The 23,417-nt window shown below is 40.0% G+C and overlaps 1 protein-coding gene across 3 annotated transcripts in view; it reads left to right on the plus strand.

Annotated features, from left to right (window-relative positions):
• The first annotated feature begins 1,205 nt into the window (after positions 1 to 1,205).
• The window catches only part of STK3 (serine/threonine kinase 3), a 144,859-nt gene continuing 122,647 nt past the window's right edge, over positions 1,206 to 23,417 (plus strand). For all 3 annotated transcript variants that reach the window (XM_074898648.1, XM_074898649.1, XM_074898650.1), the window contains exons 1-4: positions 1,206 to 1,421; positions 8,497 to 8,577; positions 9,023 to 9,151; positions 12,961 to 13,075. In XM_074898648.1, the coding sequence (XP_074754749.1) occupies positions 1,399 to 1,421; positions 8,497 to 8,577; positions 9,023 to 9,151; positions 12,961 to 13,075 (348 nt within the window). In that variant the 5' untranslated portion in view covers positions 1,206 to 1,398. The remainder of the gene's footprint in view (positions 1,422 to 8,496; positions 8,578 to 9,022; positions 9,152 to 12,960; positions 13,076 to 23,417) is intronic.

The raw sequence follows: 23,417 nt of genomic DNA on the forward strand, positions 1-23,417 counted from the left end.
AAAATTTCCTTGCTAATGCACATCAAAGAGATGAAACTAAGTATGGAGTGTGGAGGTTTTTTTAGGCGGGGGGGTGCTGTTGTACATCTAAAATCAGCTTCAGTGGGACTTGGGCATCTCACTATTTTTATAGATCTTGCCCAAGTGTTTTACTACCTTGAACTTCCATTAGTTAGGCAAATAAACCTACTTTCAGGAAAGGATACAGAAATTGGCTTGAACATTTATGCTCTTCTTGTATGGACTTGGCTGGATCTACTTGGATGCTCTGTCAGTATCTTAAACTGCTACATAAACAGCAGAAAGTCAGAAGTTGTAAAGTGGAGAAATTGCAGGTACCTGTCCCACGGTACACAGTGGCCTAAAATCTACTTCTTGAATAATTATGTGAGAGCTTCCTATGGCTTTGCAGGGTAACTTGTATGCTTTGGCATTAAAAAGTTAAGCTCAAGTGCCAGCGTTTTTCACCTCAAAGCTGTACAGTGTCACCCGAGCCAGCAGTGGAGAGCAGCTCCCCCATCCTGCCATGACTAAGTTCAGACTTTCTCTCTGCGGTGCTCTGGAGCCAGTTGTCCATGAAGAGATTTAACTTTTCAAGGAGGGGCTGGACGCAGCTCAGCACCAAGCCCGGCTGTCCTTGGCTGGTGCAGACAGGCGGATGAAAGGCGCAGGCCGCCCGGCGGCGTTGCCCCGAGGCGACGAGGCCCGGCGGTGGCAGCGGGTGAAGAGCTCCCTCCGCCTCAGGCGGCGGCAGTGCCCCAGGCCTGCCCTTGCCCGAAGGCCCAAGAGTCGGGGCATGAGGTGATCGTGTGGGGGAGGGACGGCTGTCCTTCGTCCCGGCGGCGCCTCAGGGCCCCGGGTCTCGCCTCCCGGTCTGCCTCGCCCGGTCAGGCCCCTCGGGCCGCTCCTCCAGCAGGGCCGGGTAGGGCAGGTTCCCGGGCGGACTACACCTCCCGGCGTGCCCCGCGGCCGCGCGGAGCATGCCGGGAGCGCGGCGCCTCAGCCCCGGCGGCGTCGCCGCCGCCTCCATGTTCTTCCCCTCCCGCCGGCGCGACACCGCCCGCCCGCCCTTCCCGTGGTAGGGTGGGGCCTCGTCCCTCCCGCCGCTCTGAGAGACTTCCGCACCACCCAATCAGCGCTTGCGGTGGCGAGGGTTGTAGCCACTGAGAGGCGCGAGGGGGCGGGCCTCCGCCGGCAGCCGGGTAGGTAGCGGTAGTGGCGGTTGCCTGAGACAGGCCGGGAGCGGCGGCGGCTGAGGGAGGGCGCGAGCCCTGTTTAAAGGGCCAGCGAGCTCGCAACGAAAGTTGTGAGGAGCTTAGCGGCTACTGCTGCGGTGGTTCCCAGGGGCTCAGCCGGGAGCCCCCCTCGGGACGGCGGGGCCGGGGGGCCAGCAGCGGCATGGAGCAGGCAGCGCCCAAGAGGTAACGACCCTCCCTGGCGGCCCCTTCCCCTGCCGGAAGCGATCGCGGCGGCACGGCCGGGGTGAGGCCTTGGGCCGGCCCCCCGCGGGCCTCGGGAGGACCCTGTCCTGGAGGCTGTGAGGGGGGCGGCGGGACAACGACGGCGGCTGGGACCTGCCCGGCGGCCCGAGGGGTTGTGTTGCGTGGGGAAGGTCTTCTGTGTGCGTGGGGTGTCCACGAAATAACCGTCCAGGGTACGCGTCCAGGCGGAGGCAAGCCCTTAGTTACGGGCTGCTTGAGTTCCACGAGGGACATCTTAATGTGAAATGAGGGGAACTTCATCGCCGAGAAGAGCCCTTTGTGGCCTAGGAGTTTAGTTCAGGTCCGTGAAAGCAACAGACATAAGCAGTTGTTCTTATCTTTCCACATTAGAAAGTGCCCTTGTGTCCTGCTGGTGGAGGGATACTTGTGGGCGTGGGGGTTGCATAGTTGCGTTTGCTAATCAGGGAGTGGGAAGAGGCAAAAATCAAGAGTATTCCCACAGTATATGTATTTTCTGAAATACATAGGCTATTTTGTCGTATTAATTGCTATGTGTGGGTTTGGGGTTTTTTTGAGCATTTGTCATTTGACTTCTTTTTGTGTGCATATGTAATGATGTGAAACCATGAACTTTTGCTTTAAATGTGACACTGTCTTCTTAGTGCACAAAATAATTTTGCTTTAATTTTTTATGGGTATATTTAAATTGGAGAAATCTTTTCTTGGATGTTATTATAAACTATATAGAATGTAGTTGTGTGGTATACAAAATGTAATTGCACAGTTTACATGTACTACTGTTTTAGCACTCCCAAATATTTTACTCTTGCGTCCTGTTAATTTAATGAAAAATCTAGGGAGTACACAGTAGGAATCGGTGGTAGAAGATAGTAAATCAGGTTTTGTGTTCTGCTTTAAAACATTTACACTCTACATTTAAAACCTTTAAAATTCTTTAAAACAGCTTCCTGGAGAATGACAGGACTTAAGAAGAATGCAGTCTTGAACTTACACTGTTTTGTCCTCCAGTAATACATGAAATAACAGTTTCTACTACTTGAGAACTTTGACCAAGAATTGATTTGTAATTGTTATGCAGAGTGGTTTTAGCAGGCAGTGGCATGAGGATGGACAGGCCTGCACTGTACTTTCAGGTTGACAGTGCTGCATGTCTCAAAGGAAGTAGGACAGGCAGCAGCAAGGGTTTAGGAGAAGAAATAGCAATGTCTGAGGAGTAATCAACATTACCAGCACCACTGCAAAGCTTGGGATCTGGTGATATCAAAGGATTGAAAATAAAACTTGAGGTTAACATAACCTATAAGACTTTTTTTGGGAATAATCTCGGATTTGCTCTAACTTTATTACCTAGCTGGAGGCATGTGTCTGGCCTAATTGAAAGTGAGGAGCTGTTTAAATCCTTAGATTCAGTCAGGAAGAACTAGAAAGCTGGTGAGAGAACTTCTAAACTCTCTGGCATGTTTTTATACTTTCCATGTTTTTTCAAGCTTATTTCTGGAAATTTGAATGTGATGAGAACTTAATGGATTTGTTTCTTTAGTGAGAGGGAAGATTTGAACTCAGAGTTCAAATCAAGAGTTTTTTTCTTTCAAAAAAAATTTGGAGTTTTTAATAAATTTACACATATATGCCTTTATCCATTGTTTTTTACAGATTTCTGATTGTTTGGCATTCCCAACTGTTCTGCTAGGTCACCCCTTTTTTCTGCAAGTCTAGAAGGAGTATAGATTATTTTTTGAGGGCTGAATTTTTTGATGACTGCCTTGGATGCAGTAGTGGCTGGGAATGAACACACCGTGTTTACTTGGCAAAATAGATGTGAGCACTATGCTCCTTTACTTTGATGCTTGTTGTCCACAGGAGCAGTTACTGACAAGGATCTGTTGCCTTGATACCTGTAGTGCAAGACATTCATCTAGAGGTAGTAAGAATTTTATCTGAACACTTCAAAGCTGCATGGATGTCCTAGAATTCCAGACTTCCCTTATGGATATAGGGCACTCTTATTCCCACCTTCCCTGTAAATCTTTAAAACAGCCCTTCAGAAAGTAGCAGTGATGATGCTCAAGTGACAGGGTAGGTCACTGTGGCTTTTCATGGATCTGCTGTCAAAATCACTAGCTTTTCTTGTTTGACCAATGTACTGTAACAAAAGACTTCCAAGGAGAAGCCCTTTTCAGAATAATTTTGTTTACTTTTAAAAATAATTTAGAGTAAGTGTTCTGATTTTATACTGAACAATTTGTGTAGTAGTTGACACGGTGTTTTCTTTCATCTGAATTTCTAACTGTATTTCAGATGTGCTTTATACTTCTTTCCCTCACTAAGGAATTCCACTCTTGAAATAGTTACAAAATTTGCTTCTGAGTCTTGGAATTTTCCCCTGTTATTATTGTTGCATTTTTCTGTATGCGTTGGCATACCCATCTATGAGGAGATAGGTTGCATACAAGGGAAAAGGAAAATAGCTAAAGATGGGCAAAATTAAAAACTATGTATTTGACAGAACACCATCTCCTGCATGCTGCTGCCAAATAAAAGGCCCTTTAACAAGCATGAAGTATGTTAATTAAAGTTTTCCGCTCCTTTCTTTAAACTGGGGCGGTTTAATTGTCACTGAAATATAACTTTTCAAGTTTTGTAGGAAGGGAAAAACTTGTTTTTAAAATACGAACTGTCTGCGAAAAATAGGCTGGTTTTAATGTTCATGTCAATGGGCATTTAAGGTCATGATGATAAAAATTTCCTCTTGAAAACGATGGGATGAAAGTGTAAGTTTGCTTGGGTTTCATTGGTAGAAAACTAAATGTAAGTACACTATACAATAATGTAAGCTTGCTTATACTTGTGTGAACAGTGTAAAGCAGCATAAATATCTCAAGGCTTTCAAATGCCACCTCTGTTTCTGATGACTGCAGTGATTTCTTTTACTTGCTTCTCTTTTAATATATCAGTATAATTGATCCCAGCCATTCTTTCTAAATGTTTCAGTGTGCTATTTCTTCTGCAAAATAAACCACATATATTCATGTTTCATGCAGCAGCTGTCCAGTTTTCCATAACTCATGATAGTAATTGATGGAGTTCTGTTCTTTAGTCCTGCTTTATTTTTCTTTGTAAGCTTTCAGGTTTTTCTTTATGCCTACCTCTGTAGCACATCAATTTATTTTGTAAAATCTGTATGTAATGTCTGTAGGACACTAAACTCATACTTTGTCTTTCCATGTTGGGGTGAGGGGGGAAAAAATCTCTTGCTTTTTCAGGTCCCACTTCAGATTTTTCTGATCTTTGATAGGATTGGTAGTCTTGGGTGCCTCTACTGTTTTTAGGTTTTTCTGCATTTAGTTATGTGGAGTTTTGCTGATGTACTCAATGACATGTAAGATTCTGGTCATGCTAAGTATACCTTTTTTCTCCTGTCAGCTGGATTTATAAAAGTATAATTTTTTTGCTAGGGTGTATTTTTCTTGTTTAAGAGACTAGGTGTTATGAGTAAAGTCAAACCTGCTGGAGCAAGAAAATCCTTTTGATAACTGTTGTTGTCCCAGAACTGTAGTTTGGTTAGTCCTTCTGCTTTCAGGAACAACTTTCCTTCTGGAAGCCTACTGAAATATCCCATAGTCACTCTCTGATGATCTTCTAGAGCAAAAAAACCCAGAATGACTTTCTACCCAGCTTTTATATTTCTACACATCTCCTTTAGACTTTCTCACAAATATATATGGCACTTGTATCTGTGGCCAGAATAAAACAGTACCTGATTTTTTGTTCTATTTTAAACACTTGTATTAAAGTAGAGGACCCACGAGGGAGAGGAATGAGACATCTTTCTCTCTCATTGTTCTTGAGCTCTTTGTCTCTTAAGTTATGCCTCCCTCCCTACTCCCTCATATTTCTAGTCATGCCTTAGCAGATAGGTCTTTTACTGAGTGCTCATAGTATTCATGCCCTATGTAGAACACTTTAATGCTTTTAAAAAAGCAGTGATCCTTCTGAAATGTTTGTTTCTATATGTCTTACCTTGCATGCTTTCAAAGTCTGGATAGTAGGACACACACAGAGACAACTCCTGGTTAAGAAGCTGATTCTGAAGTTTTAGATGTGTTTCTCTGTCCCAAGTTTTAGTTGCTTGTTTTTAACCAATAAAATAAGATAATATTTCTAGTCGTCTTGTATTTTTAAATGTTTTACAGCCAGTTACAACAGTCATCAGCTTCCTCATGAAGTTTTCATAAATGCTTTCTTTATTCAATCCTTTCAGGGTATTTTTCATGCTGTTCTGTAGTTAAGAGCTGGGAATTCTATTAAACTTCTAGAAATAGAAACCATTGACTAGTCTGAGTCATTAGAATCTTTCTATAGTTCAAAGACCTGTGATGTTAATACTGTCACTTCAACACCGGACCTAGCATCTGTACTCTTACAGTATATTTATGAAGGAGTGTGAAGTACTTTGAGTCATGTATTTGGTGATGAAATTCCTGAGGTTGATGTATCTTTCTTCCTCTAAATAGGTTTAGCGTTTAGGTGCCTTAGTGTAAAGAGTTATTTGGTCCCATAATATGTTTGTCAGAGTTGGATAATGTGAAAACAGTTGTAAAGCTACAGAATACTTATTTCTTTGGCCTCCAGGTTGTCTCTTTAAGTACTCCAGTTAATCCATTATTTCACAGTGACACTGGTTTTGATCAGTTTATGGCTGATTGTTTCCCTGACTTTTCTCAAGCACTCCCAATGCCTTGGTGTTAATGGTGCTGCTGGAACTCTTTTGGTATGGGGGGGTTTTTTGCCTCCTTTTCCTTCTTATTTTAGCAGGCATTGCTCTCTTGATGAGCAGATAGATATCTCTGGTTGAGGTTACACTGTATGTTTTCCCTTTGCAGTTAATAAAAAGTTCAGTCCCTCCACTGTTCTTTTGAGTTTATCTTCTGTTATGCAGCTCTCTGATCAAGTGAGAGACTCAGCTAATGGTCATACTTTTTCTATTTTGAGGGTCTGCTGGTATTGTAAGATTACTCTGTGTGTGCTTTTTGTTGGTGACAAGCAGAGGATGGTTGCAGTTAACTCTGTGAATGCTGCCTTTAAGGCTATAGGTAATAGCATAAAAGAAGCAAAATTAATGATTTGTTTCTGTAATACCTACATGCAAAATCTGTCCCCCCCCCTTTATTTTTATTTGTCTCAATTTACACTTGCTTAGTAATGAAATGTGGGCTTCTCTGCAAGATTTAATTTTCATCTTTCTGTTTTCTAGTCTAGCAAGCAGAAAGGGGCGTGAAAAAGAAAGCAAAGTTATGTGTTCCTGTGTTTGATTTGTAGGCCTCTTTGCAGACCTTACTACTCTCATTTGAGTTTTCTGCTGATTTTCTTTGTCTTCCTGAGTTGTGCCTTTCCTTTGCTGTGGAGATTTTTATTTTCTTTTAAACACACATGCTTTCCAACTTCCTTACTCTAGCAAACTGCATGGTGTTTGCAGAAGTTCATGCACCTTTCCTTCCTGATTATGGATGCTTTTTGTATTCATATAATTGCTACATCTGTGAAGTAATAGTTCTTTGATATACAAATGTGTACACCTTCCCACCTCTGCTTTGCTTGCTTGCTTTAACACCAATCCATATGACCTTTGTGCTTATATGGTTACTTTCATTTTTTTGTCTTTACTTAGAAGAGACCTGTGACTGCCAATCATCTGACTCAGGAATTTCTTCATCAGTCATCTCACTTTAATTTTTTTTAGTTCTGTATATTACAGAATTACATCCCTTAATATCAAGGAGTTTTAGAACACTGTCTTCCAGTGTTAAATTTTATAATCTTTTCTGTCCAAGCCCCCATGCCTTTCCCCTATTTTGTATTCATTTCCAGGAAAGTGTCACAGGATAACATTTTCCATAAGTTCTCGATCTGCTGTGCTTCAGATTTTTTTTTTTTTTTTCCTCCTCTTGCACATGGAATGCATTGTGTATATCTGACACTAAAGCACTAGTTACTCCTCAGCTCATCTTCTACTTTAATAGTACCCTTGGCTATCATGTAGAGTTAACTTCTTATTTCAATCTTGTAGCCAAATTCCCTATAACTTTTAGGGTGAAGGATTTACGTGTTGCAGCCACCCGGCCTCACCACAATGTGTGTATGGTTATATTTTCCTGAGCTGTGTTCGGTGTCAGCTCTGCTGCAAGCTTGCAGCCAAGTTTGGTTCTGAGATCTGCCAGGAACCTGGGGGGCTGGGAATGCTGGAGTCTGGGGAAAGGCTAGGACTGCTTGTAAAGGGCAAAGGATGTTGGTAAGAGTAGGTTGGAAGAGCTGGGAGAAATCACAGGGTGATACTGAGTGATTTGAGACTCTGAGAGACAGAGAGATTGAGGGGAAAAATGTGGTGGTATGTAATTAGAGATTTTGTTGCACCTGTCCCTATGTACATTCACAAAGATGTAATAAGGGACTGCCCCAACAACTCTTAGAGTACTCAGCTCTTGGAAGTTCAGTGTTCTGCAACCGCCTGTGAAGGTGAAGTGCTACCATATGCTTCCAGAGTCATCTTGACTCTGTGTTCTGCTTTTAACTTGATATAATTAACTGGTTTGAGTGGTATAGTTTAGAAAGTGGATATTTTGTGTGGGTGAAGGATTGGCTCATACTTTCTTAGATAACAATGTAGTGTGCTCTAGGCAGTAATGAGCATGTGTTTGTACGCTGGCTGCTTTTTGATGAAAGGTGAGCTTTACTGTATTCTTTCTTTAGCTGTTTCTGCTTTAGCAAGGGAAGTGGTTTGGATGGTGACTTGGTCCCATGCTGTTTTGAATTGAGCAAACATTAGTGGAAAAGTGATGATGACAAAAATTGTCATAACTTTCTTCATCTTATGATGGTTGATTAAAATTTTACTACTGTACTTTAGGCATTTTATTTTCATGAGAATGCTCTTCTTTATAATATTTCTATCTGCTCGCTTGAAAGAAAGTTTGCTTGAGTTCTGTGTCTTCCCCCCCCCCCCCAAACAAACAAATAACTTTTGTGTTTCTTTTAGCAAGCTGAAAAAGCTAAGTGAAGATAGTTTAACTAAGCAGCCTGAAGAAGTCTTTGATGTTCTGGAGAAACTTGGTGAAGGGTAAGTGCAGCTATTTATGAGAGGATGGGATCAGAGGGAAACAGTGTATAAAGCATGTGTTGGAATATTAAGTTAGAGAGAGTGACTGTAAATGTCCTAAGGAATTCTTCTCTAGACAGGTTTCAATAATAAAGGAAATACATGCATCAGTAGACTTCCATGCTTCCCCAAATATATTGATACATTTTTGATGTCCCTTGTTTATTAAGGCAGCAGGGGTGCTTACACCTGTACTGGAGTTAGAGACACTACATCTTGACAAAGATTCATTCTTCAGAGGCGCTTCTTTCCTGAGGTCCTATTAGAACTGAAATTTTTGCAGCCTGAAAAAAACCTCAAACTTCTGTATGAGCATATGGCTTCTGTGACTTTTTAAAATTTCTGCATAGTGGAAATAAGAAGCAGTTTATCTTGTTTTTAAAAAAAGAATCTCTTTTATTTCTAGGTCTTATGGTAGCGTGTTTAAAGCAATACACAAAGAGTCTGGACAAGTTGTAGCAATTAAACAGGTCCCTGTGGAGTCAGATCTTCAAGAAATAATTAAAGAAATCTCTATAATGCAACAATGTGACAGGTAGGTATGTCGACTCAGCTCCCTTTCAAAGAGTCTGTGTGAACATGTATTTGTACTTGTGAATATAGCTGAAATATATACAGCTGCAAACTTTTTTTTAACATGGAAAATTAAAGCACTCTGTGTTGGACAGTTTACTTAAAGGAACCACTTTGCAGACCTCTTCCTATCCTTAGCTTGGATTGAAGGAAATACAAATAGTGTACATAACAGAAACTGCTGAAAGAATAAGTATTTGACTCTACTTAGAATTCTCCATACTTGCTTCACTTTACTTGCACTTGCACAAGCCCAAAGGTTAATATTTCCTGTAAATGTCTTATGCCTTGTGAATTCGATGTTACCTACTTCAGAAGATTGATAAATATGTTTCTAGCATGAAATTAAAGGCTTGCAGTTAACTTTCAAAATAGTATTCTATGGGTTGGCTTTTTCATGCAGGAACATACCTTTTAAAAAGTGAACAATCTTGTGGTAGTTCTGAAGAAGGACTGTTACCTTACTCTTGTTCACAAATGATACCTTATGATTGTTTGTATTGTAGGAATTGAAGCCTTAATATCAAGTGTCTGCAGGGGTGCAGAAATAACTTGTAATTTCCTCTCTTCTATGGAGTTATCAATTTATTTGTATTTTTATTTGGATAAACTTTTAAGGTTTTGGCTGCAACTTCAAAGTCAGATTTGCTAGGATGAGTCTTTATTCATGCCTCATCAGTGGTACAAGAGTCTATTGTTTGTGACTCTGAGTGCAAACAGGAAGGCTTTGCACTCTAGTTAGGCAAAAATTTACTTAAAATATTGATTGCTTTAGTCATTAACTTGGTGAATTGTATTGTAGCAGGTGGTCTGTTGTTTCTCGATTCTGTTTGCTTTTGTGGTGTGTTGGTGTTGAAGTTCTGTCTTTAAATGAAAAATTTGCTCGTTTGGCAATGAGCAGTAGTCATTGCAGTTTCAAAGATAATCCTTTTAATGGAGTCCGAATTAATTCACATCTCTTGCTGAATGTTTTGCTCAGCTGTTACATAGAGCTTGATCATACTGCTCCACAGCATTGTGTCTATGGGGTCATTAAGGAGGAGAGAAGGTTCAAGTATTTATCCTTAAATATAGTGATAGAGACCTCAAAGTACACTGAAGGCTAGCTGCATTCTCATGTACTAGATAGGAACTTCTTCAGAACTTCTGCCTGCAAGCCTTTATTTGAGTATTTGTGACCTACTGAACACACTGGACCTTGTAATCCATTCCCTTCTGGCTCTGACTGCTCTGAACACTAGAAGGTTGTTAAATGTGTAGGCAGGGCAATGGGGGGAAAAGGAAGGATTTATGTTTTTTTCCCCACATTTCATAAAGATGTGTGATAACCTTATTTCGGGTGATACTAAAATGGTTTGGGCCCCTTGAGTTTTTTCAGGGCTCCTCCTTTTTGTCTCTGAGACTATTTTTGTCTGGCCAATTGGAATTTTGTAACAGGTACACATTAAGAAGGAAGCAGGAATCTTGTTTGACTGATTGTGGAACTAGATTTGATCCCCAGAGTAGGTCCTCAGCTCTTGCCTACTGGAAGAGGAGTTAAAATGTTTACTTTGATTCTTCTTGTTGCTGTGCTTTTAATTCTTTTCATCTCCTCTGCTTCATTTCTCTTCCTTTATGTAAAGGAAGACATTGAGTAAGTTGGAAAACAGCACCTTATGAATTCTCAGAGTTCTTCCATGGGGTCAGTGATAGGATAGCAGTCCTTAGTCTCTACACAGGCTTGAGCCATGTGAGCTGACTGGAAGCAGTGGGTGTAGGGTGTGTATGTCTGTTAAGTACTAGACTGGGATTGAAATGTCCTAGTGCTAGACCAGGGCTGCTAAACAAATGTGTGTGAAATATACTGACAAAGATACTTGAGAATCTTCTAAATTTTTCACCTTTCTTTCTGTGCTGTGCTTCTTGTAACGTTTTCATTCTTGTTCTAGGTGGGCCTACTCTCCATCTTTCTCGTGTGTCCCCTGTCCTGCCCCCCTTTTCTCTGCCCTTGTTCTTTGTTTTCTGCTTTTCTTTGAACATTGTGTTGCATTTACTATCTATTGGACATGTACTATTGTGTAACGTTTTTTAAGTTGTAAGAGTTCAGAATTTTAGAACACAAACTTCCTTCGCTGGACAAGATGAAGCCATTCTGTGGCTGAGAAGAGGGTTGGGCTGCAGCTCTGCACTATGTGCTTGTATGTGTCATGTGCTTTGTGCAAATACAGTGCTGTGCAGTACTGATGGGAGGGGTGACGCACTTTCTGGTACTTTATTTTCTCATGTGATGATTTCACAGATACTACAGAAAAGCACTGAGCAGTTGCAGCATCTCAAAGAAAAGATGATTATATCTTAACACTTTACCTTTCTTTCTTTTCCAGGTCTTTTTCTAGAACTAAGGGGAAAAAATATAGATTCTAAGACAAGCAGTTAATATCGAAAAGGCTGGCCTATGTAGTTAACTGAGACAAAGCTTTAGGCAAATGCAGTGTTTTGAGATTGCACAGCCCTTGATGTTTTGAAAAGATTGTCTTGTCCTGATTTGTAATAATACCCAATTTTTGCTGAGAATACTAGCATAGTGTAAATCCAGCAGAGATGGTAATGAAAAACAGTGGGTTTTCTGCAGAAGTAGTAGTAACCTTCCTCACTTCAGGAATTTATAAGGGTCAAGAATGCTATGTTATACTTTTAAATGGTAGAGATTTTGACTAGTTAGGAGGGAATTGACCCATGTTGCCTTCTGAAAGACAAGATCCTATAGTACTAACAGTTGCTCTTTAATGAAGTAGTTTGCTGGTAGTTTTGACCTATCTTTTATAAAGATAGCGCCATGTTGCAGGAGGTAACCATAGGTCCTTTCTTTTTCTTACATCGGTTTTCTTACAAAAAAAATATAGCTGCAAACATGCTGATCTTAAAATACAGTTCCTTGCTCCAAAACAAAATAGTATTTGATTTCACCCCACAGTGCAGGTGTTCTGACCAGAAGCCGCTGTCTGAGATCTCAATATCTTACTTCCTGAATTTGTGGGAGGTGGATGACAATCTTAACTGTAACCTCCTTTGCTTAAGTTCCTGCAAAAAAACCCCAAACTCCAAACTTTTACATCTAATCACTTTTCTGAAGGATGATCCTTGTTATGTTTACCACATCTGTTCCTGCCTTTTCTAAGTACCTCCGAGGAACCATTATGTCAATTGACAAACTGTTGAGTAGCAAAAGAATATGATCTGTTTATGACAGTGCTGTCTCTTCACATGAGACACCTCAGTATGAAAATGTGTTTGTGAATCCAGAAGTCTTGTTTAAACCAACACTAGATTCTGCTTAATATGGAAGTCTAGTTTTGTACTTGAAATAAGTTCATGCTTGCCAAACCAGAAAAATGTGGGTGAGTTTCCATGGGGTTTTTTTGCTCATGAGAAGAAAACAAGGCAATCGTTTTAGGAAAGGAAGCATTCAATAACTTTGTGAGAAGAGTTAAAAATTGAGAGACCTCGGAGGAGTGAAAAACAAAGCTTTGTATCAGAAGGCTAATGTTTGGGAAAACTATGTCTGTATTTGAAGATGACTGAAAGCTTGTGATACAGTAGTGCCTTTATAATTCTATTAAGCAGTCAGACTTTATTCTAACCAGGCATTGGTTAAGCTAATTAATTTTAAAGTGTATTTGATTACACTTGCTCTGTAGCTGTGTTAGTGTGTGTCAAACTAATTTTTAACAACACTGTTTTTCCCACACTGAGAATTCATCTATTTATCTAACTTTTTTTTTTTCTGTCTAGTCCCTATGTTGTCAAGTACTATGGCAGCTATTTTAAGAACACAGATCTATGGATTGTTATGGAATATTGTGGAGCTGGCTCTGTTTCAGACATTATTAGACTTCGTAATAAAACGGTGAGTTGTTTTTGTTTTTGTTTTTTTTTTTTAAAAAAATGCATGGCACTTATTAAAATTAAGCTGTGAATTAAGACTAGAAGCCAGAATAAAAGTCAGACAAGATCTTGTCTGAAGCCAAGGAGTGTATCTGTGCCTTAGTTCCTCAGGAAACAAGCTTGTGCAGTTACTCTGACTGGTTGTCCATTCCTCTGTGGAGTTATCATCAGCAGAAACAAATGCATTTTGAAATGTGAAGATCCTGTAAGTTACTTGAAACTTACTGTTTTGTACAAAGCAAAACTGTATGTGGCTTCTTCCCTCTACCCCTTCTACCTCCCAATCTGTCAACACAGGCCACTTAGTACATGCATGGTTTGGAAACAGGCATAGAATTGTCTTGCTCCCACTCAGTAATTAGGGAGCACGAGCAGTAATCTGTGTTACTCAAGGAATGAGAACGGGAAGGGATGCCAGTTAAGTAATGTGAGAACCAAAATGAGGGTTGTATGGAAGAGTCTTAATGGGCTTATAACAGCAGTAACGTAGAGGAGGATGCAAACCTGTAGGAAATGGGCTTTTTACTGTAGGAAACAGAGAAGCTGTTTAAGTAGAAAGCCTGAAGAATGTTTTACTGTAGATGTCAAGTAATATTTACTTTGAGTCTATTGTTTTCAGTAGTGGGCTGTAACGTAAGGTATTAATTTTACCAACAAATACTTTGAGATGACCCTCTACTTGCTAGCTCTTTACATTTTGTAAACATGCCCTGAAATGTTCCTTGCACCATACCTGGAATCAGAGAGGAAAAACGATTTTAGGCTTAGAAAATAAGGCATAATGGAAGATGGAATTAGATTTATTGGGAAGTGGAGGTGATGCTCAGACTAGAGGGAGCCCGTTTGGAAAGGGTGGCTTGCATCAGGGCTGCTGTAATGTTGGACTGATAAAACCAAAACCAATGGGAGACTGCTGGAGTTTTTTCAGCCTTAAAACCTGGTGTCCTTATGCCAGTAAGCTCCAATAGACATTGTGCAAGCTAGTCCAGAATTTAAAAAAAAAAAAAAAAAAAAAAAAATTCCATTTAAAACAGGATTTAGAAAAATGAGCAAACTTGTGTGTGCATTGGTAAAATGCTAAAATTTTTTTATTTAAAAAAGATGTGTGTGTATGTATCTGTGTATTAAATCAGACCTTCTAGTTTCTCTTATATCTATTTTAGGATACAGACATAGTAGAGATGTTAGAGATTTGAGGGAAAGAGATGCTTGACTCAGCAGATGCATTATCAATGTTCAAACAAACTAACTTTTCTACTGCTTTTTGTGGTTAAAGTTGATGATTAAATAGCATTGATTATTCTATTTCTTAGCATAGAATTTATAAATACATTAATACATGTAATGAGAGTAAAGTTAATGTACCTTTTGTAAAGGTGCTTCATGCAGCACATGCCTAGTAGAGCTCTATAAAGGAGTTGTTGGGCACACAAATAATGCTGGTTGGTGTAAAGTTGTACAAAGCATCTGGATGTGCTTTGTAGTGAAAAGTTTATGGACAGATTTCCATACTAGAGGGTCTTCAAGAAATACACCCATAGGGGAGTAAGTGGGGAGTTCTGTCATATATGGGTGGTTGTTTTAAATATAAAAAAAAGGGTGTGAGTAAAACGGCCATTTTGGGAATACTAAATGGAAATAAGAATTGGTTTCACTGTAACTTTCACAAGAAAAAAAGAAGTATCTTCACTTGGAAGTGAAGAGGGAATTGATTCTTATGTTGTCAGAATGTTCATTGAGTAGGCCAAGACACACAGGGTTATGTGTTCTGTGATATTTTCCTGAGCTGTCAAATGAAGACTGTGGCTGGGCCAAGGAAAAGCTTGCTTCCTGTTTCTCCATATGTAAGGAAAAGAAACTGAGGAAGAGAGAATTGGAAGTAAGAGCCCTTACTTTAATGCAGTGGTCATTACGGTCATCATTTGGACTTGATCTTAAAGGTCTCTTCCAACCTATATGATTCTATGATCATATCAAAATAAGTCGTAGGAAAAAGTGGATGTCTCCTCATATTTGAGGAGGAAATGCTACTATGCATTTGCTCTTGTTGCTTGTCTCTGAAACTTAATAATTTACTGGTTTTGGTTTGGTTTTTTTTTTTTTTTGTATCTCTGTTTCTCCTACTTCAAGTTTTGTTATTTGTCTAGAAAGTGAACAATACAGGTCTTTGCTCTAGTGGATGAAAAACGAGGGAAGCAGAATTCAAAGTAAAGGAAATCTTTAGTAACTGTTGGGAGCCTGTTCACACAGAGAGGTTTTCAGCTTGATAGGAGCAGGTTCTTCAAGAGGCCCAAGCCACTACTTGAAAGTTAAATCGACCCCTGGAGTTCTGCCCTGGAGTCTTCTAGCGTGCCAAACAGATCAGCAGTGCTAGAGCAAGCTTATGATGCCTGTTGGCTGATCTGAGGTGTGGTGTTCATTGGTTCAGGGCAACAAAGTTGTATATGTAGTCTTGCCTGCTTTTCTCAAACTGATTTGGGAGGTACATGTATCTTATACAGTCTGTGTGTTGCCGCCAGAAAAGGTGGTTCAGCTGTTATCCTCCAACCTGGCTGATGTGTTGCTGCCTTCTCTATGCCTCAGATCTGGTGATTGTGTGGCTGCAGGGCAATCCTGTCTCAGCTTGATGGGGGTACTTTTTCCTCTCTAGTCTATCTTCCCCACCCCCTTGTGAGCTAACTCAGGACTTACTGTGGCAGCACGGTGGCTTGATCTGATGCAAGAGAGATGTTAGGAATGAGCAGTGAGGAAAGGGAAGGAAAAGAGGGAATGAGACTGACTTTTTCAGTGGTAGCTTGCAATAGAACGAGATAATTACAGTGTGAGGCAATACTTAAAGTCCTGCTGGCTGCTGTTAACATATCGGAGTACTGAGACACCAGTGACCCTGTCTCTCTACTGATAATTTAGAGTGCACTTGCTCATCCGCTGACCATGATTAGTTGAGTCATTCTAATCTGGTCTCTTCTGAGGACCAAATTCAGATGGCTGTAGCATACCATGCAGTGGCTGTGCAGTGGATTTATGAGACAAAACCTTCTTGTTTGGGACAGTATTGTAAATAATAAGTGTAGCAATGTACAACTGTACGTGTGGTGTGCTGTTGGGTCCAGAGGTCCTGCACCCTGCATCTAAACTGTGACTTCCTTTACATACCAATTCATTTGTCTGTTACATATACATTGCCTCATGTATTCTTATTGATTATCTTCTGCCATGTTTTCTTAGTTATTACTTTTTTCATGTGTTTAAGCTCCAGTAATTCAAATTAATAGGTTATCTGAATCTCTAGATACTGTGTTTGAATGTCCTTTGGTTTTGCTTTCTCTATATGCTACTGTGGATGTCCAGGGCAGACCTTTGTTACCTCTCTGGGCTGAAGGCACTTTGTTCATAAGGATGTTATCTTGCAGTTTTAAGCAGTCATGTTTCTCAGTAATTTCACAGCTGAAATAGTTTGAATTTGTGGGACTTTACTGCACATGTGATTTGCAGCTGTGAATTGGTTATCTAAGGCCTAATAACTCTTATGTTTTCTGTTTAAGTAGCATTTATCACAGTATAACTTCCTCAGTTGAACCTATGCAGATTAATTAGTAGCCAGCCAGTCCATACACAAAGACTGAAATTGCTTCTGCAATGAGTAAGCTGTTTAACTGATCTTGGTGGTCAATAGTTAAGACAATAGACAAGTCCATCCTGGATATACTGCTGACCATATTCTGTTGATAAGCCTTCCGGGAGGTGAACTGAATCAATAGGCTAGTCAGCTGTGTTACTATTCAGAGACTGATCTTTAGGTCAGGACTCTTCAAGTCCTTTTCTATACAGCCAGATTGAGGAAGAGGAGGAAAGCAGTTGATACCAAATGTCCTGGTTGCCTTATTCTGTGTCTAGCCTTACAAACCAAGGTAGTCTATACTAGTTTCTGCAGTGCGACATGAAGATTATTGCTTGTCTAAATAAACTTCTTATTACGGCTCTGAATGATTGACTGTTACATAAACACTGGGTGATATTATCTCAATTTTTAGGAACTATTTTTCCTTGGCTCTTTAGATTAGCATCACAGGTTCCTTCAAAAATGGGTTGTGCTGTGTGAATCTCAGAATGATTGACCTTTCTTGCACCATTGCAGTTAAACAGTATCCATCTGCTTGGAAATTAGCTCATAGGAGAAAATTAGCTTTCATCCCTGCCAGAAATAAGATGCATGTTATGTGTTGGTTAATTGTCATGAAAGAGGAGGATATTACAACTATGTTCTTAATTTTCTGTTTCCAGAATAACTATGTATCTCTTAAATGCAAATAAGGCTGCCAAAAAAAGCATTCAGAAGTTGGAAGTTTCAGAACCAGGATTGGCCATGCAGCATCCTCTGATACATGTGCAGTCTAATTGTCCTCTTTTCTCCCTTTTTCTACAGGACTCAGTGTTAGTGAATCATGGTCACTCAGTGAGGAATCCCTCTATATGCTATTAAAATAGTATATAATATGAGTGTTTATTTGCAAAATACTAAAAGGCTTGCTCTGAAGACAGAATTATCTTTCCTCAAGCTTTATTTGACCTTCATCTTTCCATTAAAATAAATACTGTTATTAACTAGTCAGATACTGCTATGAATATCTGCAGGTCAGTTCTAAGGAGAACTAGCTTCCTGGGTGATTTCTGTAGTTTCCCACCTAGATTAACCAAGGTAGGTGCATAAAATATTTGAGATCATTTTGTGGGCAGTCTTAAAATGGATGGTAGCTATGTAATGTTACAATGCTAAGCATTTTATAATTCAGTGACTTTCTGTTTTTAAAGTGTGCTTCTTGGAAGAAAGATTACAAAACACTACTTCAGTTTTAATAGCTGTATTTGCTGGCTTTCACAATGTTTACCTTTACTACTGATCTCTTTCTGCAGTGGAGTCACTGCTAAAGGCTGAGAGGGGCTAGAATATGGTGGTGGTGGGATAGAATTTTCAAGTTTTTTTCTGATATGCAGACTGTCTAGTTGCATATTCAACAGATCTCCTTTCCCAAGTTTCAGAAGGCAAGTTTGGGGAGATTTTAAGAGAATGGCAGAAGTTGCATCCATGGTTTGAAGTCAGCTACTAATTTTTAAATTTGAGGTGCTAAAGATCTTTCAAAGAAAAGATTGTTAGAATTACTTAATGTAAGCAACATAATTTCTTCTCCTCTTGTATATAATTTTCAGCAATGCCAGTTTTAAGTTGCTGAAACAATAAAATGACCATGTAAACACAGAATATAAAGAAATTTTGTACTAATGTCTTTCAATCAGAGGTGGCTGTTTAAATGAATGTTTAATCAGGTCAGTTCTCTATTGGTACCCCATATACACCTCCCATGACAAAACACTCAGTCTTACTCCTGTTATACTAAAGGGTAGAAGTTTAACCTTATCCCCCCCCCCCCTTTCCCCTCAAAGAAACACATTGTTGTTTGCCTTGGAGAGCCACAAATATCAGCTGAATTGTTAATGCCTTTCCAGTTTGAGTCAACCTCTGCATATAAAATTCTAATCCAGGCAATAAAATTTGTCTCAATCTAAGGAATTAAGCCAAGTTTCATTAAGGTCAGAACAACATATCCTTCTTCCATATATATTTTATTTTATAGTAAAAGAATCTCTGTTTAAAGTTGAGATGGATTTATTGCTGTATATTATTATGGTGAAGAAGTGGAGGAAATGTCGGAAAACTGCAGGTAGAAGACAGTTACTCTATTGGAATGGGATGTTTATTTTAGAGGTGTGAGGGAGGAGGTGAACATTGTGCCACTGATTTGAAATAAGTGATAATTTTAGTTTGGAAGGGACCTCTAGAAGTCATCTAGCTGAATCTCCTATTCTAAGGAAGGTAAACTTTGAAGTTTGTAGGTTGATCAGGACCTTGTTCAGCTGAGTTTTGAAAATCTGAAAAGGGAGAGATTCAGCAGTCTCTGTCTGCAGGCCCATGAACTTTCCTTCTTGTGACTAACTGAACGTCCTTTGTGGTAACTCATGACTGTTGCCCATTCTCCATTTCCTCTGCCATTCTGTAAAGTGTCTTCCTCTAAGGATTTTTTTTATCTCCCCTCTTAGATTGTTTAAAACTGCAGTGAAATATCCACTCATCTTCAGACAAGACAAGCCTTGTTCTGTCAACTTTGACCATCATGTGTTCTAGCCCCCACTGCTGAACTCTCTAGTTTGTCAGCATTTCTTTTATGGTAGCCTGAAACTGGGTAGTGTTCTACATTTGGCTTTACAAGTGCTAAGTAAAGGGGAATATTTACTTGACCTGACTTTGTCTGTGCTTTCCTAATGAAGACCAATATATGGCAAGCCTTCCCTGCTGTGAGGGTATGTTGCTGACTCTTGTTCAGCTTCTCTACTGGAGCCAGCCCAGAACCTCCCCTGCAGCAATGCTACCTGCCCCATTGATTCTCATGCCATACTGTTCATGGCTTTGGGTTCTTCTGTCCTAGGTGGGGCACTCTGCCTTTGTTGAACTTCCAAGTTTGTTGTCAACCTAATTCCTCCAGCTTGTTGAGGTCCCTCTGAGTGGCAGCCCTGCTTTTTAGTGTATTGATGTCTTCCTCCCTGTTTCATGTCATCCACAAACATGATGGGGATGTGTTCTAGTTCACTGTCCAGGTTGTTGATGAAGATGTTGGGAGTATTCACCCTATCAGTCTCTGAAGAATATCACTTATAGCTGGCTGTTGGTTACATTCTGAACCACCATTGAGCCTGGCAGTCCAGCCAGTTGTTCTTCCACATCTTCTCCATGATGCCCCAGATTTGGCTAAAAAGATATTATTGGAGACTGTGAACAGCCTTTGTAAAGTTAAACTAAATGACATCCTCAGCTCTCTCTTCATCCTCATAGGAAAGTGGCCAGGTTAATTTGGCCTGATTTCCTTCTGGTCAACTTGTGCTGGCTGTTTCCAATCACCTTTTTATTCTCTGTGTGTCTAAGCTTCTGTGAGGATTTGATGCATAATAACCTGGGAACTGGGATAAGCTGGCCAGCCTGTAATTCCTGAGATCATTCTTGCCCTTTTTGAAGATGGTGTCGTAAGGGACATTCCCTGATTGCTGTAACATTTAAAAGCTGATAAGAAATAGCCTTGAGTTGGCACTAGCCAGCTCCTCGGCACCTTTGGATGTGTCTCATATGCTCCCATGGACTTCTGTTTGTCCAATTTACTAGAGTAATTCCTAATGCATTTCACTTTACTATTAGGCAGACACAGCTGAGAGCCACAGCCCTACTAAAGACTGATGCAAAGAAGATGCTTAGGAGATTTCTGTGTTGTTTGTCAATAAATTGATCACCCCATTTAGTAGCAGGCCAACACTTGTGTGTTTTTCTTTCTTCTGCATATAGACCAGTACAAACTCTCTTGCTATACTCTGTATTGCTGTCCAGTTTCAAACCCACCCTAACCTTGGCTTTTCTAATTCTGCTTAGTATCCAGGCAGTGCTGCTTCATTTGTCTTTAGTAATCTGTTCCTGCTTTTTGTATGCTTTGTTTTTTGCACTTTAATTCAGTCAGGAATACCCAGTTCATTTAAGATGGGCTTCTGCTGTGGTTGATCATTATCTTGCATGTCAGAAAGGACTGTTTTCATACTTTGAGGAGATTGCCCTTGATGCTTAACCAGCTCTTCAAGGTTCCATTGCCCTTTAGGGCAGCATGCCATGAGATCCCACTTACTAGGTCCTTTAACAAGCTGAGGTTTGCCATCTGGAAATCTGGTTCTGCTACTTATTTTTGTCACTTTCCTCCATAACTTAAATTCCACCATCTCCTCATTGCTTGCCAAGGCTGCCTCTGACATCCTTGCTGAGCTCTTGCTCTACTCATGAGTAGCTCGCCTAGTGGAACAACTCCTGCAATGGGCCTGTACAGCACTTGCAATAAAAATTATTACTGCTCACTTATACTTTTTTTTTTTTTTTTGGTACCCTGCTGTGTTGCCTTCCCAACAGGTATTGAGGTGGCTCCCACCAGCTATCTCACCACTGCCTCCCTGAACCAAACTAAATTGTTGATCACAACAGTGTGTAGACATGACAGCTGCATCTTGTAGTTCTACTGAGTCATAGTTAAAATCTTGTCTCCTATGTTATCTGTACCTAGTGAAGTGTTGAAGAGGCTCTGTACTGTTCTGCATTACTTCCAAGGTTGCGTTCAAAATCTGGTTAGCTGGTTTAGTACGTTAGAGATGTCTTATAGAAATCTGGAACTTGGTAGTGAAGAATGAGGGCTGAGGAGTCAGACTTTCATATTCTAATCAGTTCTTTATTTCCATGTTAGTGCTAACAGGGAGATGTTAGCATGTGACCATGGGAGATGCTTGTGATTTCCTGAAATAGTTTTCCATATGAGCCTCTAGATATGTTTTAGATGATTTTATGTTGCTGCTAGGCTATAGTGATTTTCAAACTACAGGTAGAAGACTCTGATTTGTTAGCACTACCTTGAATTATCCAGTATAAAAATGCTAATTTAAGGAGAAGATGGGGTCTGTTGCATTCTATTCAGGAAACATTACAAAAGTTACGTTACTGGGATCAAAACACAAATCTGAAAAAATACCACACTAATAATCACTTGTGCAGTGATTGTTCATTGTTATATTTATTGTGGTCTATTTCCTATATGATTTTATGTGCAGCATGACTTGGGCTCAGTAAGAAGAATGACACTTGCCACCTCACTTCTGTCATATGATCCTATGCCTAAGTTGTTACACTTCAGTAAAACTGGTAATTCTCCTATGGTAGTGAGTTCTTATTCCATCCATTACTGTAACATTGAGGTGTCCCCTTAGCTATAATAATAGGAGGAAGAAGGGATTATCTCCCATTAGTTTGAGACGATTACTGAAAGTCTTAGACCAAACCTTGCCTTCATAAGAAATTTAGATGTTATGATTTGGTACCTCACTCAAGACGTAGGCTGTGATTTTTCTTTGAAGAGCACTGTCTTCACACAGAGAATGCAGATCTGCTCAAAAAAAAGTCTGAAATGTAATTGCTCAGGCAGTGAAGCTCAAGGAAAGTGGCTTCAGAAGAGTGTAGCCTCACTGAAGTTTGCAGCAGACAGTGGAAATCAGAATCTAATGTTGACTTCAGACTAGAGGTGCAACCCTAACAACTCTTTTTCTCTCTGAAGATTTCTGCCTTAATTTATAAATTATACTTCAAATATTACAAGTGGGAAGAGTATCATAGTAAACTGTCATCTCTTCTCCCCTGCTTATCTGCTCATCTCTCCTGCATCTCAGCATCTGTTAGTTCAGCCTTGTCTTCACATAAATGAAGACTAGGAGAGGCATGTGAATATAAGACCAGTGATGTTCAAGCTTCATATCTTCTGGTGGAGGAATGATTATACCATGGTGCCTTTATTTGCCATGAGATTGGATTTACCCAATGTGCTTGACTTAATCAGACTGTTCAGATGCAGTAATCTGAAACTTCCTAGAAGCATCAGGCTTAATGTGCATGTATTACTTAGTGTAAAAAGAGCAGCTGGGAATGGACTTAGGCAGTTAAAGCAATTCAGCTGACCCAGACCCCTTCAGAGGGGCCCTCAGAAAGGAGAATGACTGTGAGCAGAGAACCTGTGGATGAGTTGTCCCAACAGCTGCATGGATTAGGTAGTGTGTAGTAGACTGCATAAATGCGCCCTTAAGTCTCCCTTGTGCTGTGTGTTAGATGTAAATATGTGGATTAGCTGGTCTACTAATAGATGTGGAACACCTGAATTTGCTGCTGTTTTGCTCCAAATTTCTATTTTAAAAATGGGCTTCATGGCTAATGTTTTTATGTAGGCTGTAGAGTTGTTCATCTTTATCACTGACGTTCATTTTAATATATAACTTGCATGTGGTTTTGATGGTGGAGGATTTGAAGCTGCTTCATGGTTGACTCGTATTCAGGGGGTATCACCAACCCATCAAAGGGATACTGCATACAGAATTAGAACTAACCAAAGATACAAAGCAGACAAATGTTCCACAGGATTCTAAATAAGGTTCTTGACACAACTGGAAATTGGATACAAAGTAGAAAGATAATAACTGTGGAATTCTACTAAGGTCCAAGGTATAGAGCCTGCTGTCCTGATGGAAGAATGGTGCTGTGTGTTTAAAAGCTCAGAATAAAATAAACCAACTATTTTAACAGGAAACATAATACTCATATGACTTGATCAGAAATACTACAGTATAAGAACCATATATCCAGACTAGGATAGCAACATTGACTGTAACCTATTGCTAGTATTAAAATG

The sequence above is a fragment of the Athene noctua genome, chromosome 2, assembly GCF_965140245.1.
Source record: "Athene noctua chromosome 2, bAthNoc1.hap1.1, whole genome shotgun sequence".
NCBI lineage: Eukaryota > Metazoa > Chordata > Aves > Strigiformes > Strigidae > Athene > Athene noctua.